Raw genomic sequence first — 18,862 nt, forward strand, 5'->3', positions numbered from 1 at the left:
CCCATTCGTCCCCTATTGCATGGTCCCATTCATCCCCGATTCTTACACAACGAAACATTCAAAGCGGGACATTTGAACATAATTCCAAATAGCTCAAGGTTTACACGTGTACCGAAAGATTACAGTTGCTAGGGAGGTACAATTAATTAAAAGCATAAACTAAATAAAACATTGCAAATGGGATTCAAAGAAAACTTTTCCTCCACTTAGTATAGGAGAAGCTGATGGTAGGAAAAAAAAGCACAATAGCTCCCTCCTACCATTTCTGTTGAGCACATCGTCCAAGCAAAAAAAAAAAAAACAACCAGTTTATTTCTCTAAGTACTCTTGGGACAATTTATTTGTCCTCGGTATGCACGAAGAGGAACTAGCAGCGTAAAAGATTAAGATGCATAATAACAACAAGCTGGCAAATACGCAAAACAGATGCAAAGTTGTGTAAGCTTCGAGTTTTTCTTCCGATCATAAACGGGATGTTGCAAAACAAAAAAAAAAAAACAAAGACAAAATCAAGTTGCATGCTGTATATTGTATATTGAAAAACTTTTATCACCTTCTGCGTTAGCTGTTGATGCTACCGGCAAAGGTGTTTATTGCCCATAGTTTTACACCTTCGCTTCGGATCTGCTTCATAAAATTAGTACCGGTGCTCAACGGCGAACTTAATAAGTAGTGTTCTAGGTAAAACATAATAGGAAAAGTTGTAATTTACGAAACATTGCTGTGAAGCAACATGTTGCGCACAGTAAAGTGCGCTTAATAAGGAAAATTGTAAAAGAGAGTATGCTTTGTACTTAAATTTGAACTACTTACCACGCGTGATTAATTTCGGAATACGTAACGAAATTGGAGCATTTAGTGTAATCTTTTCGTATTTCTGCTTTATTTAAAATATCATTTTTCAGTTTCTGTTCAGTATCGTGTTGTTCTTCTTACGCATCGCTGTGCGCAAATAAAAACAGGAAACACAACTCTTTGCTCAACTTTGGGTTGCTCTTGTGTGAATGTGTGTGTGTTTTAAGTGTTTGTTGGACTGAATGATCGATCATAACCCACTCACCATCGCTTTCATCTGTTGTGATCGTACAGCTTAGTTGTTTTGTCTATTTAATTTGCTTAAATCTCGCACGACGTGACAGTTTTATGTTTTGTGAGTGTTTTCTCAAGGTATATATGTATGTATATGTGATAGAAGAATCCGCTTTAATTTTCCTCTATACGATGGGGGATCATCTTACAGCTACAGTATATTTACACTTTGCATATGTTTTTCGATCCTTTCGGGTAACACTTTGATATACCTCTGTCCCTAATGTTTGTTAAGGTTTTGCTACATTAGCGTTTCATCAAGTGGTTCAATGTAGGATTGCATTGAATTTTTCCTCCAAGATAACGAACCACTGCTCTGAGTGTTGACGTGGCGGAACTGATGTCGTTCCCGATTCACTAGAATTTAAAATAATTATATTTAAATGTTTACACTTATACGTCTAGTTTTTACATTGCTATAATTCCCGGTTCTATCCGATCTCTGTCGTGTTCTGCCTTCTCACGTACTCATCACGTTTTCAATCGAACGATTTGGGCTTCTTGTGTTCGCATCGTATGGCGGGCATAAGCTTTCCTATCTATCTAGAGTTGAGTTTTTAAAATTAGTGTTCGTATATATTCATACAAAAAACAGCATGATCTGGTGGCAGCGAAATGTCACTGTTCCAATTCACCAAACCCATCGTCACGTGTACTTATTGGTGGATAAGCTGTATCTTTCGTTTTACCGAACAGGGATTTAGCATTTTTGTGCGATCGAGATCATTTTGAAACAGCTATGAACACACACAAAATGAATGAATTTTGAAGTGCGACGATAATAGCGGAGCGATTATTAAACTGCCTGCGTGGATGTAAGATTTGGTGTGTTTTAATGTGAATATTCGGTTATACTTCAAAGTAATGATGTTGCGCATGATGAAATGAATTTGAAAATATTGTTTAAATAAAAGTTATACGCAAAAAAAATATACGTACTCCAGCTAAATAGAATTTAGCTAAACGGTTGAATCGTTTGAAAAAGAAAACACGAAATAAAAAAATCAAAAAGCAAAGAATCAAATCAACGACAAAAAAATCTCACCCTAGATGGCGCTACGGTTCGACGAGAGAAAGCTCTCCATCGAAAAGGCTTTTCGTAACATATGTTCGTTTTTTTTTCAAATCCACTGTTTTAAAACATAAACTCTTTGAAATGTTTAACATGATTAATGGTTACAAAACTTTCTGTTAACAAATGCGCACTTGTTAAACTTTGGGTGAGAATGTTCTAAAGAAAATTAATTCTATAATTTTCGTATCTTTGCTGGAATTGTAGAGTATGAAGCATCAAATCAAAATGCATCTTTTTCTTCAGCAGCATTTTTTGTGTGTTCACATGCCAACAAATATTTGTGATTTAAATTCACTTATCCTTATCAAACTTCAGTGTGTGTCAGGGAGCGTTTGTGTGCTATGAAGAGGAGGAGGAGGGAGTTTGTGATTTTTTACTGTATAAATTCCGATGCGTTTAAATTCAATACACATTTGTTTTTGCTTTAAGGTGTCTGCATTTTTGTGTGTTCATTATAGCACGTTTAATAAGTTTCGCGTTCGCGTAGATAAATTCGATATTTCCTATACAACACACGCATAACCATACATTCGCACACACATACACACACGCACACATGCATCCCACAAACAGACATACACACACAGACACATGCAGCATAGCGTACATAGCCAGAAATGTATTTTGCACAACCCACATTGACCTGTTCCATAGTGATCAAAAGAAAGGGTGTAGAGGACACTAACTGATCGTCTATAAAATTGATATCGAAACTAAAAAAAGCACAGAAACGGACCAGTTTGGCAGAAAGCGAAACAGATTGGGTCACAGGTCTGCTCTCGGTGATTGTTGCTACAGTCGTGTGGTTGTCAATGAGCTAATGTAACTACGTTGATCTAGTTGCGATCGGGATCCGATATTGGTGAGTGCGGTTTAAAGGGCGGCTTTGAATTATGCCTCACACACCGCAGTAATGTGGGACGTGTTTTGTGCAGTTGTAGTTGTATGTAGTACTAAGTGGCCGCTGGTTGTTTGCAGATTGATGTGAACAGTGATGTTACTTGCATACTTTCATATGCTTTCTCCATGATACGCGCTAGTGTGTAGTGTATATGGTTGAGTGTGTTTGCAACGGATTCCCATGGTTAGTTTAAATTCGAATATCCACTAATTTCTGTTTGTGCACTTGTGCATTCAGTGATCGTTCACGTAGAAGCACAATAGCATACTAAATGCCTTCTTCCCCTTTCAATACACATGCACACACAGGCACTCGCACGCAAATCATTATCGCAGACCGTCGTACACTTGTGTAGAGACAGAAAATCAAACATAAGTTCAGCGTACACACAACACATGGAAGGGAAGGGGGTAGCGAGGGGGTGGATTGCACAATGATTAGTAACCCTTTGGTCACTGTGCAGCAGCACAATCGGACGATCGTTGGCAAAGGATCGTTCCACATGGGCTACACGTGTAGCAGTGTAAAGCTACGATCAGCATCATCAGTAGTGACGCGTTCGATTTTAAGGACACATATTTTTCTTCTACACGTCAGTAATCTAAGTGTGTATGTGTGTACGCGTAAGTGTGTGTGTGTAGTATAACATATGTGCGAATGCATTGACATGCATTTACGCTCGTTGCCTTACATTCTTTTTCAGCATATGCACTAGCAGCTGTTGTGTAATTGTGGACCCCCCTCCCAATATGACCCTTACAGCTCTCTTTCGAGTACACAATACCTCGACGACGGCCTTGGTGTGTATGTGTATTTGAGTAATTATGCTGGTCGATTGGCCGAGCGAGATGGCAAGCGGCGGGCGTTAACTACCTAAATAGGAAGATTTAAACAAAATAACATCGAAACCTAATCCTAATCATTGGTATAGAAACATATTAAAATACGAGTATCCACTAGTGAATGGGCAGAACGGGGTTGGCCAGGGCTGGACCACACACACACACACACACACACACACTGGTCGGCAGGACAATAATGTCATGTTGTCCGCAACGCATGCAACGCTCTTTAGAGAGTTGTTTCTTTGTCATGTTGCAAATTTCCCACATTGAGTAGTTAATTTCAGTCGGGATGTCGGGGGTAGCATCAGTCATTTTGTGGTCGCAAAAGCTTATACCAATTGTGTGTTACCGTTCCCTTCCCTTTAGCAGCAATAGAACGTAATTTAATCGGCATGTTTTACGCTACATGTAATGCATAAGGAAGGGCAATATTAAACAAACAAACATAAAAAAACACACAACCAAGCATCGCACACACACAAGTGCGGTGCATTTTGGGTCAGTTAGACTGATTACCCGTCGGCCAGAACAGAAGCACTTAAATTAATGTGTCAAACTAAAACAATTAGCTACGCAAACTGTAACAAACTGCTCTGGCCCAACCGCAATGTGTGTAGCAGTAGTGTGTGGCGGTTTTGGGGTGGTTTTTGTTGTAGTAGTTTGCTTGTTTTTATCGGGAATCCCTGCGGTTTGAGCCGGGCTGACAAACAATTGTCGCCCGCTATCGCATCCGTGCATAGCTTGGCCACCGATGAAGCAATAATGAGTCGAGAGATACACATCCATAATTTCGCATCGAACGCAGCGCGATTAGCTCTCGTTGCCGAGGGCATAAAAAAGAGACCATCCCATTGCAGGTTCAGTTCAGTGGTGGTATACCTCCCCCCTTTTCCCTAATTTGTAGAACGATTACGAATCTCACACACACACACACACTCACACACCCGCACATACATGCACGCACGATGCTGCTGCCTGGCTTTTAATTGATATACGCTAAATTGTTCCGAAAAGGCGCGGAACCGTTGCCGCTGCGGGACGAGGAAAAGGAGGCAACGGTAGCTGGTAGTCCCGATCAATTTATGCAAATCGTCCTCTTTGAATTGAGCGATTTTGCGGCATCATGTTTTTATCCGCCCGTTGCACGGTAACACTCGCTCCCCGTCGTCCCGGTTGTTTGGCCCTCCAACAATCGATTGCACACGATTGCACATCCACACACACAGTGGATGCACATGGGCGAGGATCGGACGACTTTGTTTGTTTGCATATCTGTGAGTGTCTGTGTGTGTGTGTGTTTGTGTGTGTGTGTGTGTATGTGGATGATTTGTTTAGCGAGAAAGAAAAACCGGAAATGGATGGATTCACACCTCCAGCTTACAGGCACGATCCGCTATCCGCGAACCGTACCCGGGGCTGTTCTCAGACAATTATCTCCCGTATGACGCGACGATTCCGCGAGTTCGGTGTCGAGTAGCCGCTCTCCAGGTTGTCCTCGTAGATTGGTTGCGGTTGCTGCTGCTGCTGCTGCTGCGCGTGCAGGTGTAAGCTGCCGTGGTCTTGCGGGTGGTTTAGCTGTAGCAGTGATTTGCTGTCCTCCTGATCTAGCTGATGCAGCTGATGTTGTGGCTGTTGCTGCTGCTGCTGTTGCTGCTGATCCAGATACGGATCGGGCAAACCGCTAACGTCGTGATATGATGAGTCTGAAATTACATTACAGCAGAGGGGGGTTGGGGGATAGCACCCGGTTAGCGAATGGAGTGGAATTGCATTACCCGGACGCTTGAGCGTTACTCGGGCGCGCGCTGGTAGTGGTTTTGTGTCCTACCGAAATGCGATGGCTGGTCTAATCGTTTCTTTGCTTTATGTACAGACGCGTAGGAATCGCCGCAGTACTCCTGCTGCCGGGAGGGATTCTGGCTTTGGCGCATTGCCGCCACCGCATGATGGTGATGATGGTGTAGGTAGTCGTCTTCGCCACCGTGCTGGCTGGGTGTGGCCGCCTGGTGGGGATATTGGCTGTACTCGTCACCCCCTATCGTCATCGCGCCGCCGTACACGTTCGAGTGCGTCGCAATCGGATCGTACCCATAGGCCAGACCGGGCGTACTCGAACCGGCCGCCGCGGTAGTGGTGGTGGTGGTGGTAGCATACGCCGAGCCACCGTGCTGCAAGCTGCCCATCGAGAGCGGCTGGATGCCGATGGCGGCCATCGTTGCGGGATGGTGGCCAGCGGTTGATGGTGGCGGTGCTCCCTTCATCTGCCAGATGGAATCCTGTGAATTGACGCTGCCTCCGTTGTTTGAGTTGGTGTAACTGTTTTCCGTGTAACCCATCGTGACCCCTGCGGCGATGAAAACGCAATCGAAACCACGATGTAACCGGTATCCAGGGAGAACAAAGCCAAGGCAAACAGGGGAGATAAAGAGAGAGAGAGAGAGAGAGAGAGAGAGAGAGAGAGAGAAAATGGAAAAAGAGAGGATTTTTTTTATTATAAAGTTCATTTGAAGCAGCAAAAATCGCTCTAACGCCAAATCGTGTGCAAACAACAGTGCGCAACAGACAGTGCAGGTGGGGTGGATCCTGGTGGTGGGTGCTGGTGGTGGTGGAAATGTGCTTCTCGAGGTATATGCATTCAGGATAAAGTCATACTCCCCCACTCGGTCGGTGGGAATAATACGGGATATGGGATTAATGGTAAACCCCAGTGCGTCCGCAGCACTACGATCAACATCCGGTTGTCAGTGGGGCGGTTGGAGTTGCATTTAAGTTTGCATTCCATTTGTGAATTCTTTGAGGACACACGATAGGCAAAAGCGGGGACAAAACAGTGAGAATGTTACATACAAACACACACAAAAAGGGAAGGATTTTGTTGCGTTCCGTGCTTGCAATGAAAACTGAACAATGTAAACCCTTTTTTGTGTTGTTGGTTTTGTTATTGCGAATGTGAGCGTGTGCCCGAGCTGGGAGGATTACGGTTGCTTTGTATGGCCTAGTTCCATATAGGCTTATGCTTATGCTATTTAAATGTGGCTCACTTCTTTTTTTGCGAAACCATGCACACTGCTCTGTGTTGGAGTTAAGGATGCAGAGTGCATTGAAGATTAATCCAACATGTTAAAAATCTGTTCATGTTGCTCGGCGAAGTGTCGAGCAAATGGTGGGAATGTTTTGTTTTCGACCAACGACGGACAAGCTGTGAATGCTTGAAGGTAAAACCAATTAAACTCTATACGAAACGATCGGTCTTTATCGCTTCCAACAGTACGCAAGTACGTCAAAGTGTTTGTATGCCCCGTTTGTTGTTTAGGTTGTGGGTTATTCTTAACGCCGTTCTCGAACTGACACAAAATATGCACAAAATCAAACAACTAGCATGAAAACTAAAAATGTAACTATAAATAAAGCATGATTTTAAACAAATTATAGTGCTAACGTTACATGCAAGATGGTGCAGCTTTGCTAGTTCTACTACAGGATGTTTAAGGTGTCGCTACACTAGGGACAGCGAAAGTATTACCAAGCGCAACGGACATGCTGAATACATTTATTTAACAATTTGGCAATTCAATAGCTACTGGATTAAGCATTTGGTGAAAAACACAGCAAAATGTTTCACTACCAGTTTGCGCAACTAACAGTCCACACGCTTGATGGGTGGTAAGGGAGTTAAAGGCGGGGTAGACTTCACACAGCAAGCAACACGTTCGATGCATCCGGTGGTGAAGCGTTTGGGGGTTAGGTGCATAATCAAAAAAAACCATAGCTATTGGAGTGGGTGCAGTAGTTATTAGGCTAGACATTTGCATGAGAAAACTAACACGACAGTGCAAAACGCAGACAGCAGACCAGTATCGGTGTACTGGATTGACAGTACAATGAACTATTTACCTGCTGGAATGGAAGTTATGGCGCTTGCTAGTCCTGGGTTAGTAGAAGCGATAACGCGCACAGCACAGAAATTGGTGGCGAGAATGGGAAGTTAATAAGTTGATGTTTGGTTGGTGTTAGCGACAGAAAGACATAGAGGGCACCCAGAAATAGTTGGAATCCGGAAGGAACAATTGGGTTGTGAAAGGAAAGATACATAAATACGTGGAACGAAACGTTTTCTTCTTGTATCGGGATTAGCTTAAAGAAATGTTGTTAGTTGGTAAGATTGCACAATTTACTGTGTTGCTTTTTTTTTTGGTAGGAGGAAGGTAGTACTGGTGGTAATGGGCGGATGTCAAGTATGGTATACAGCAACACATAAATACAGAAGGACGCTGCTACTGAAACATGAGCGCAGTAACGCAACTGGCGTTGAGTTTGTCAATCGAACTAATTGATGCTATCATAAGAAACCTATGCTAAGAAATGAACTAGCGAGCTGAAATGGTTTTGTTTTTTGTTAAGAAAATGTAAGAACATTCAAAACAAAGCAGCTGCCATTTCAATCATTAAAGAACAGCTTAAAACCGAACCCGATTCATTCGAAGCGACAAGGGTTTGGTGCGGCATCGCTACTTACATTCGTTGGCCGGTAGACTATGGCCAGCCACTTGTATGCCCGTGCCGGTGTGATAGCCGTACCCGTTGTGCGTTGCGTAGACGGATGTTTTTTGGTCTTCGAGTTGCAAGGCTAAATCCATCGAGTGCTCCAGCGCCTTGTTGTCCAGGCCGGTAGTCGTTGGATAGTAGGGCGGCGGTGCCTGGCTTTGCTGTGCCACTATGGACGGTCTTACCGAGTCCATCTCGTAGTCTTTCGTTTGGTTCGATTTCTTCGTTTGATTGCGTTTGCAGCGGCAGAACATTAGCATGAGACCCACGAACAGGGCAAAGACTACGCACGAAACCACGATCGCGATCAGCGTCGGCGTTGCTATGAAAGCGGAATCGTGTATGAGAGCAGGACCAACTGAAAGAGTGAAGCGGAGTGACAATCGTTAGCATTGTTACAGTAAGCAGTAAGCATTATTGTTTCATACAAAAGGGCCTAGTGCCAGTTGTACTTACTTTCAGCATCCATATAGTCCCCGCAGTACTCGTGGCTTGACTTTAGACACAGCTTTACGCGCACCTTCGGAGGGATTTCCTCCTCCAGAGCCATCGGGAAATCATCATCGCTGGCCATCGATCGGCCACTCGAACGTCGGGCGGAGTACATATTTTCTAGCACCTGCTCCTTGTACGTCGGTCCATTGCCGGACACTGCTAGCGGTATCGATTGCACCACTTGCCAGGTGGCTATCGGGCTTTCGTGAAAACCGATGGTCTCCACCACCGCGATCAGTGCCAGACAGGTGGCTCCAATGTTTAGGCCTAGCTGTTTCGTATCGGGATCGAAACCAACGTGCAGCGGTACGGGGATCTTGCTGATCTTTGTCGTGGTCGCTACTTCGTTCGAGGGTTCCGAATTGCCCTTGCTGTTGATCGCCTTCACCTTGAAAACGTAGCTCTGGTACTGATCCAGTGGCGTTACGCTGCACGGTACATCACGCTGACAGTCGTACTCCATCCATTCCGAGCTGACCTGCTGCACAATGCCGCAGTCCTCTTTCACCTGGTCGTGGTGCGGGATCGCGACCTTGCGGTAAGATACGAAGAATTTCGTATTGGTAATGCCACCATCAAAGCCCGGATCCCACACTAGCGACACGTAGTTGGAACCAACGTCGGCCACCCCGAGATTGGTCGGTTTTTCCGGCGGTCCTTTCGGTTGCAGCCGGATCGGTGCCCGGATCGTTTCGATCGAGTTTCCAACCCGACAGGTATAGTCTCCGTAATCTTCGTGCTTAACCCGGTTGATGCGAAGGACGCTTGTGTAAATGTCGTTGTTGTCGGTGGTGGTGTTGATCTCGTAGTGCTCATCAGCAGACATCGACAGGGCGGCCGTATTGGTACCGAGCTGCCATTGGAACTCGGGTTTTGGATACGCCTGCACTCTGCACATGACGGCAGCATTCTCGTTGATTTCGTACGCCACCTTGTTGTACTGGTGCAGCACGATCGGACCGTGCTCGATGCGCAGGTTCATGCTGGCGTTAGCCGTACTGACCTCGTTCTCAAAGAGACACGTGTAAGTGCCCCGATCGCTTGGCAGTAGTTGATTTTTGTGCGGACGGGCTTTTCCCTGGAAGAGCAGCGTGCTCTGCACCGTCACCATGCCGCTGAGACCGTCGTTGTTGTTCGTGCTGATGCGGTACATGTTGGCATCGGTTGTGATGTCACGGCCATCCTTTAACCAACGTACCATCGGGCGCGGCTTACCCTTCGCATGGCACGTGGCCGAGAAGTCAGTATCGCCGATACGCTTCGTCATGTGCTGTTGCATTTTGCCAATGAACTGGGGAGGTTGGTGCACTTCCAGGTTGATCGTGGCCATCGGACCGGAGCCCATCTCGTTGACGGCGTGACAGTGGTAGCTTCCCTCGCTGCCGAGATGCGCCCGGGGTATCACGTACTGAGTTCCTTGAGCCAAAATGGTTTTCGGCGTCTGCTGCTCTCCGACTGCATCCTTAAACCAGCGGAACTGCGGGACGGGCCAGCCGGGTGGGTTCGCCGAGCAGGTCAGCGTCACACCGTTACCCACGTGGACGATCGGTTTGCTCGGATTGATGTATGCTTGGCCAGGTCGATGACGCACCAGCAGGGCCACGGTGGAATTGCCCACCCGTTCAACGATCTTGCCATTGTACGGCTTCATCATGTTGACCGCCCGACAAACGTACCGCCCCGCATGTTCCGCCTTAACGTCCCTCAGTTGCAGGATGTCACCGGCGTACCGGAAGTCCGGGCTGCCCTCCTTGAACCATTCGATTGATACCGGCGGCGGGTTGGAGGTGACATTGCATCGAATCGTCACGGTGGAACGCTCTTCCGCTTCCCACGTTTTCGACTCGATCACGACGATCGGTGCGTACAACACGTCTAGCGTAATGATTTGCTCGCCGATCTTGCCCAGCCCATTGTCCGCGGCACAGGCATAGTTGCCCGCATCCTGCACCGACACACGCTGTATCGGGTGTGAGTGCGACGAACTGATGATTCGCCCGTTCCGTGTCCACCGTACGTTCGGTACCTTCGGTTTCGAGTCTACGGCACACTCCAGCACGGCAGTGCTGTCCCGCTCGACGCGTAGCGGGTTTTCCGGGCCCACCTTTACTCGTGGAAAATCTGTAACGAACGGAAACGGAGCAGAAAACACGCCAACATGTTAGAGAAGAGGAGAGGAATACAGCAATGAAATGGCGAACATTTAGCTTTTATGTGCACAATAACTTTTAACACGGATCAGAGTTCTTGTTTTTGGTGAATGTTCCTGTCACCTCGGCGTGCCAGGCGCGGACCATTCGTTGCTCGCTAATCCGGTGAAACCTTCTTGTCGTTTGAAAAAATACACACACACACTCGCGGCAGTGGCGTTGGGCGAACGTAACGCTCTCTGTGGAAAGCAGTAGTTGTTGCAATATCCGTATGTTAAGGACGAATTGTTTTCCAACCCGCTTCAGATTACTGTACTGTACCATTAGCCGATAGAGATAGAGAGAGAGAGAGGGAAAGAAAGGGCTGGAAAAATGGGACTGGGTGATAGAGGGAACGAAACGAGTTGGCGAGCTTAGCGCTGCCGTAAATGAGGACCGATTTGTAGTGACACTTGCAACTTCGTGTCGCAATCTACTACTCTACCCTCCTTTCCATATCCTCCATATCCGTGTTTTGGGGAGAGAAGTCAGTTTCTGGACAGTAGTCTTCCTTCTCTCGCTACACGGCCATCCATCGAAAGTTTCAACAAGTTTTTCCCTCTCATGGTGAAATGTCCATCTGCTCGCATGGACAGCAACACCGATGGGTGACCATGTTGGCAGGAGCAGAGCTCGGCATCGGGTTTGTTGGCATATCCTGCTGTAAAGTAGCTCCCAGGGGAGATGGCAACATGAAGCGGTTCGTTCGTTCGGGTAAATGGAAAGCACTCACTCGTTCTTGGAGCACCGGTACAGCCATCGGTCCATATCTCTGTGACCCGGTCGGGGCCCACCCAGGCAAATGGAAATGTATTGTCGGTGTGATTTTTTCTATCGATCGTACGCTTTGTCACTCCATTGTATTGTAGATGGGATTATTGGTCTTTTTGTCAGCATTAGAGCATAAGCTCAAGTGGCCGTAGCGTATAGGAAAGACATGACGATGTCGGGATGGTCTGTATTACGGAGATAAAATATGTTTGCAGGAATTTGGTGCTTTCGGGTGACATCGATAATTTGCCCCGTCTTGTGTCAAATAAAAGTTACCATTTGTAGGTTAAGACACCATTGAGGACTTTGAGTTTCACTTTGTTAAGCAAATTAGTGTTAATAATCGTACTGATTTAGTGGGTGATTTAGTGGGTTAATACACTCGCCCAGGCGGCAAAAGTATGATCCCAAGCTGCCACGAAATGATTTGAACCATGCGACAGAGAGTTATGAAAATGTGAATAATAAATAAGAGTAACTTGCCCAACTATTAACGTTAATGGGTTTTTAAGTCGTCCTCGAAAAGGAATCCGCTCTCTATCCCTAGTGGGGAGAGCCCTTTATCGGACTGATTAAAATGGGATGGAATGTTTCGAGTTCATTAATTAGTGTAAAGCTGTAATTGTTACTGTCTCTCGGCCCACTTTGGCACAGTCAATCACAGTGCCTTGCCTCGGGAAACTTTGTGCACGAGAAAGGGCGCCGTGCTCTTGGCACTTGAAAATATTAAATAATTTCATTTGTTACCTTCCCTCTCCGGTCCAGCATCCCCAGGCTCCCGATATGCCAAGACATTGGGAAGGCAAAGTGTAGCAAAACTCACAGCAGGACGCGCAACAAGTGGCTTCAATCCCGACCGTTGTTCTGACCGTGCCTGTGAGGCGCAGTTACCATTTTGATTGACACGTGTCAAAGTGGCCATCGTGCGATCAGTGTTTTTGGCTTCGGGAGACGATGGTGGCGGAGTTGGCGGTCGGAGGTAGCCGCGACGGCCGTCATTTCTGCTGGCAAAAATCAAGTCAGCAACAGTAAAGCCATCACTTCATATAAAAACGAGCACACGCCAACCATTCCACGGGGTCGGTATGTGCCCACCTGTTTCCACGGATGTGCAAACCGGTGCCAACTGGTGGACACGGGACTCGGGAGCAGCCGTTGTAGCGAGACGCGCTCGCGCGCTGTAAACCGGTTGTAGTGGCGTTATGGGCAATGTTGTTTGCTTCAGATGCAATTAATGTATGTATGAGTGACGCTGAAGTGGTTCGCAGACACTTCTTGCCCAGACTGGTTGTTAAGTCGGTGGCTGGGCCGTTTCGTTCCGTTTCGGTCAGAAATGCAATTAGTCATAACGATATACGCGTGCCAAACGTGTTTCCATAAGCAATGCTTCATAACGTTTTGTCGTTGTTTTTTGTTTTGTTTTTCGCTGCAATTGCTTTTCTCCGCGGCGGCAGGTTCTCGTTTAGGTCGGTACAAAACCCGTTGGTCATCAGCGTGTTTGCGCGGAGATGGTCTGTACAGGGTGGAACGCGCGAGACCAACACACACGATACTAGATTACAGTGCCCTACATCATCAGCAAAAACTCTGTGCATAGCAAGCTGACCGTTCGAATGTCAAAGGAGTGAGTAGAATTCCTCCCCCGGGGCCAGTTTCTGCCGACTTGGAAGTGTGGTTTGATTTGGCGTTGCAGAAAGCGTGTGTGGGATGTGAACAGTTTCTATCGTTCTTTTTTTATTAAAAGCTCACTGTACCAGTGAGCGGTAGAGTAGTTGAACGATTTAACCGAACGGGTAAATCAAGGTAACACTGCTCACAGGTCCTGGTCCATCCGTCCAGTATGGCTTCTTTTTTGTTTGGTACATCCACAACAATCTACCGGTCTAAACCGACGAGAAGGTGTGCTTGTTTTTTCTTCACTGAATTCGGAAAACCGATTCCATCAATCGAGAACCGTGCGCTGTAGGGCATTCTCCAACCGGTTGGAGAAAATTACGTTAAGCCAAACGGAACCGCTTTACCAGGAAAGTGCGGCATGTTCGAACAAGTTGGGCAAGTGCATCATTTCGTACAAAGGTAGCTTAAAATCGGGATCGGTGCGCATTGCGAAACAACACGTCACACGGTGGGCGGGTGGTAGCTCGCGGGTGGAAGCTCGCAATTTTACTCTCGAGACTCGTGGCTGGCCAGTGCAGTCGGAAATTTCAACGATGAATGTTTCGGTTCCACCGATGTTAGAATGATGTGAAACAACCAACCGAAATGTACCCTGGAGGAGTTTCTCATGACTGCAGTGAACAAACTCTCACCTCGATCATCATCATCGCCGTAGTCATCCAGAGGTGAAGAATAGGGGAGAAAACAGTGGCATGAAAAAATAGGAAGCGCTTAAACCGTTCGGTTTGCGAATCAGGTTGCTCCGTGCGCTGCACACCATTAGGCATAGGAAACGGGTGAATCTGCTGTGTATTCTGCTTCGATGGTTGTGGGGCGTGATAATGAATCGTTGTTTTCATTTCTGACCGAGCGAGATCCGCACTGAGGACTGAGAGAAACGTCCTTGTGATGAAGAAATGTGAGCCGGTACCATGTTTGCCATGCAACGGACTGAACGTTCCCGGTGTCCTGGTTGAGGCCAGCTGTTCTTACTGCAGCTGAACAGGAGTGATTATCAATTCTGAAATGTTGTGCCCGGGCGGGTTGGCCCTCCTAGGCCTCGACGAGTAATGGCATCAGTATCGTACCGAAAGCATTTGGTGGCTAGCTTTGCCGTCCTCGGAATGCGTCGAACGAGAGGAGAGTTTATAGTTGTGTCTATAAAAGCAACCCTCTTGTACCTTCCCTGGTTGCGGGAACGTCGGAGAACACGAACGTGAGCGACAAATGCTCGATTCGAAAGAGGAGTAAATACACTTGACTCTCAATGCTCCGTGCGCGTTCGTTTGAAGGATGGCTTTCTTCGGATGGCAGCGTATATCCCTTTCGAAGCGAATACCGAAACCAGCTCCAGTTCATGGAGGGCAACGGCCAAGGCAAGGCAAGGGTGTGCGTGCGAACTGTTGTGGTTATGCTAAAGCATATATGCACAGGCCCATCGATGGCGTTCCGGGTTGCGCTAGTCAACCCGCTCCCCGAAAGTGCCCGGACCGAGAGCAAGGAGACACCAGTCTCCTTCAGTGGGATAATAATTCTCATGTTCGGCAGGCGATAAATCCTTTTTGCTGTTCATACATCAATCTTCCTCAGGGCACACCCGAGCTACTGTCACGCACGCCCGGCCGTACGGTGAAAGAAACGGGAGATAAGTGAGGTTGGACGTACCGCAGCGGATTTGGGACGTACACAGGGTGATGCTCGATGCACGAGAAAGCTTTCTCCACCTTTTCACCCATGGTAGCGCACACACACACACACACGATCAAGCGGACGACGATAGTCGTTGATTGAAGTTTTGTGTTGACGGAATGCAAAAACTTCTACTCGGGGACCGGAAGTAAGTGTTCTCAATAAGCGAAGCGAGAAGTGCGTGGTGCGGAGCGGACGCGACGCAGCTTATCTCCAAAGGGAAGAGATATTTGGCATGTCATTTTCTTCCTTTTTGCTGAAAGTATTTGCTCGCCTGTATGCGATTGTTTGTGAAGTGCAGGGTGTAGTGCATGGGGGAAAATCCATGTTCACGAAAGCCTTTCCATGAGCGGAGAGTTTTTGTTGTTCTGTTGGTGATGTCGTTTTGCGGCTATCGTTCTTATCGCGGTGCCGTGTTGTGCCCACTGTCTAACGGGTTCTTATTTTTCATCGATTAATGATTGATTGCACACCTTACTCGGCCAGGAGCGCCAGTGTGTCAGCGTTTTTGTTGCAGTTTTGCGTAGAGCTGTAGCAAAAACGAGTCCTTTATGAAAGTTTCTTCTCGCGAGCAATATTCAACAATCCAGTTTTAGTATGTTTAGTTGACCTTTGCTCCCGGCTGGTAAATATACTGGCCCAGTCTGCTGAAATCGCACCGTAGCTCCGTAAACCCACACAGACTGTGCTCTAACATTAAAGGTTAAGCAAAGGTAAAGAAATATGGTTTTTGTTCTTCTTATTATAAAAACAAACCATTATTATCCTACGCATACGCGCACGGTGGTCCGTAAGCGTCCCCGTAGGTTTTTAGGGTTATATCGAAAACAGGTACGGTTTTGTTTCTTGATTATCAAAACAGGTAGGTGTATGCTGGATCTTGACCTTATCGTATCTGTCCGAAAATTGTTCTCCTGTTCGAAAGCTGAGCCTAGCTGACGGCCTTGTTACCTTGGTGGAGAATTTTAATTGACCAAAGCGAAACTATGGCACTGGACGGCACTCTCTATGGAGTTTCCTGTGAAGAAGAGCCTCGTGTTGAATATGTGATGGAAACATAGAAACAGTATAGGGCACGTAACGACGGTTTACCTAGCTTCTATGTGATAATGTAGTTTAGTATATAATAATCTGCCTAGCGTAGGTTCATAACGACTAGAAAGGCAGTGTGTGCTTTGCACTAGAGGCTTTAATTTTGCTGGCCGTTGTAGTGTTGAATCATGATGATACCTTGTCTTCTAGTGGTAGATGGAATAATCTGTCTAAACCAAAGTTTTATTCCGGGATGTGAGGGTAATTTTGAACCCGTGGCTTTGTACATAGTGTGTCTGGTTACCAGTCACTAATTGCTATACATATATGCCTCGAAGGTGTTGCCGGTCTCGTAGTACAGTCGTCAACTCGTACGACTTAACAACATGCCCGTCATGGGTTCAATCCCCAAATAGACCGCGCCGCCATACGTAGGACTGACTATCCTGCTATGGGGGGGAATCAATTAGTCACTGAAAGCCAAACCCACAAGTGGGTACAGGCAGGCCTTGACCGACATCGGTTGTTGAGCCAAAGAAGAAGATATGCCTCGAAGGAGCACTAAGCCATCGTTTTTGTTAGAAAATATCAGTACCGCTACTTACAAGCTCTAGTTTTAATAATGCCTTGCTTGATAATATGTTCTGGCTCAGTTAAAATCCCCCTTGGATCGAATATCCCCAGTATACATTCCACAATGTCGTTAACTTACTTATATACTTCAATACATTCCATCCAATGCGATATAACTAATGCGATAAAACATCGTAATGCGGTATAATGTAATAGAACTCTAATTTTTGTCTTTAGTTCATGCTTAGTTTAACAAGTTGATGAAATACAAACGCTCGCGTTCAAAACATATCTCAAGTATCTGGACTTGACAAACAAGCACTGTAAAAACTAGTTTGTCGGTGTTTTTCACGCTACTTGCCATAGTACTTAATTTTATAATAGTTTTGTAATGTTTTTGTTACATTAGTCGGCACTCAGTATATCTGTCGATCAATCTAACTTTGCTTTTGCACAATAAAATGTAAATTGTTTTACTGATAGCGTTAGACAAGCGTCCCGAAACTAGCCTGAAAGCCATACCAAGAACGTGAAATTAGAATTGACAGTGTTCCAATCATTTTGATATTTCTGATTGTGTTTGGTAAAACATAACAGGTACAGTGATGTAACCTTTTGTAACCCAACACATACCGATGCGAACGTAAGCGAACGCTGTTTGAATATATAATTTACTAAATCGGAAAAACCACGAATGTCAATTTACTGTGGCAGTTTTGGCCGGCGGATGTTTTGGAATTTGTTTTCAATATCGAAAGGACCAATTTTAAATGGGAGACAGAAACAGAGAGAGAGAGAGAATTGTTGGAAATATGCAGGACATAAAAAGCGTGCCCGCGCTGAATGTTGGTGAGCGAGAAATACAAAATTTTTAATCGAACCAAATCCTTTTGGACAAATTCGAAATTGGCTGTCAAGGTGGCGTCGGCGGCGGTGGCAGCGTGTGATACGATGTGAGTGTGTGATAAAAACACGGCGTCAAAGTTGGCATCGGATTGCGATGTCTGTTTAAATTTAATTTAAAAAAGTTTAATTTATTTTTCTCCGTCCCATCCCACGATGCGCTTCTGTGCGATGTCGTGTGCCATTGGGCCAGAATTGTATCTATGTTTGTGTGTGTGTGTGTCTGTATCCTTATGGAAAAGGCCGCCTGGCGCGCATAAATTAACTTCAATTAGACTTTTTTTCCCCGTGAATAATTAAATGAAACGCAACGCAATTCAGTTGCTGAAAGGATGACACTCGTCCTGAAGGCAGCTCAACTAACGCGGGCGGCCACATCCGAAGAGGGGTGAGGGTTCGGGACATAAAGTGGTAAAGGTTTTACTTGGCGTTCTTGGCGCCTGGTGACGGGGCTATGACGTGCACAAGTGGTTTATGCGCAAGAGTGACAAAACGACCGAAGAGAGATAATCTCGCATGGCATGTACACATCGATGGAGGGATGAGTAATTTATCATTTGGCCCGCAAGGAAGGATTTAAAGCAAGCAAAAAGTTTCCATCCAGGCTGTGTGTGTGTGTTTTTTTTTCAGTTCCGCTGAGAGTTCCGCCGTGGCACGAGCGCGCGGGTAATGTGCATTCCGGGTAAGCGCATAACGAAAAAGTCGATTCTCCGTGGGCCACAAATTGCACGTGGGATTTTGCAATTTGTCTGCGGCTACACACATGGTACGAGCAGCAGCAGCAGCAGTTATCTAACTCTAATGATATTCTCCCACCACCAACCGGTATGAGTGTGTATGTGTAGGTTCTGGGTAAACAACAAGGACGGGAGGACACTTTCGCGGTATACGTGGTCGGTAATAAGATGCTTCTCAAAACTCCAACCAATATGGGGAGGTTTTAGGAAACTAAGGAGGTTTGTATAGCTGTTTTAAATAGTAAAGAGTCCATTGCTAAATTCCCCTTTTTTACAGAATCCCTGTCACAGGAGAAATCAACTGACATTGAATTTTAGTTGCATTACATTTCCAATTTCATTCCTTGTTGTATAAAAAAGGT

The 18,862-nt window shown here is 46.0% G+C and overlaps 1 protein-coding gene across 9 annotated transcripts in view; it reads right to left on the reverse strand.

Moving 5' to 3' along the window:
- Window positions 1-861: 861 nt before the first annotated feature.
- LOC3292140 (hemicentin-1) overlaps window positions 862-18,862 on the reverse strand; it is a 160,396-nt gene continuing 142,395 nt past the window's right edge. For 7 of the 9 annotated variants that reach the window (XM_061655932.1, XM_061655927.1, XM_061655931.1 and 4 more), the window contains exons 6-9: window positions 8,912-11,071; window positions 8,427-8,813; window positions 5,739-6,254; window positions 4,386-5,613 (exon numbers count right to left, since the gene is read on the reverse strand). In XM_061655932.1, coding sequence (XP_061511916.1) covers window positions 5,333-5,613; window positions 5,739-6,254; window positions 8,427-8,813; window positions 8,912-11,071 — 3,344 coding nt within the window. In that variant the 3' untranslated portion in view covers window positions 4,386-5,332. Of the gene's footprint in view, window positions 5,614-5,738; window positions 6,255-7,804; window positions 7,838-8,426; window positions 8,814-8,911; window positions 11,072-18,862 lie in introns of those variants that run through there. The other 2 variants (XM_061655925.1, XM_061655933.1) reach the window with 2 other exon arrangements.

Source organism: Anopheles gambiae, chromosome 3, assembly GCF_943734735.2.
Source record: "Anopheles gambiae chromosome 3, idAnoGambNW_F1_1, whole genome shotgun sequence".
Lineage (NCBI taxonomy): Eukaryota > Metazoa > Arthropoda > Insecta > Diptera > Culicidae > Anopheles > Anopheles gambiae.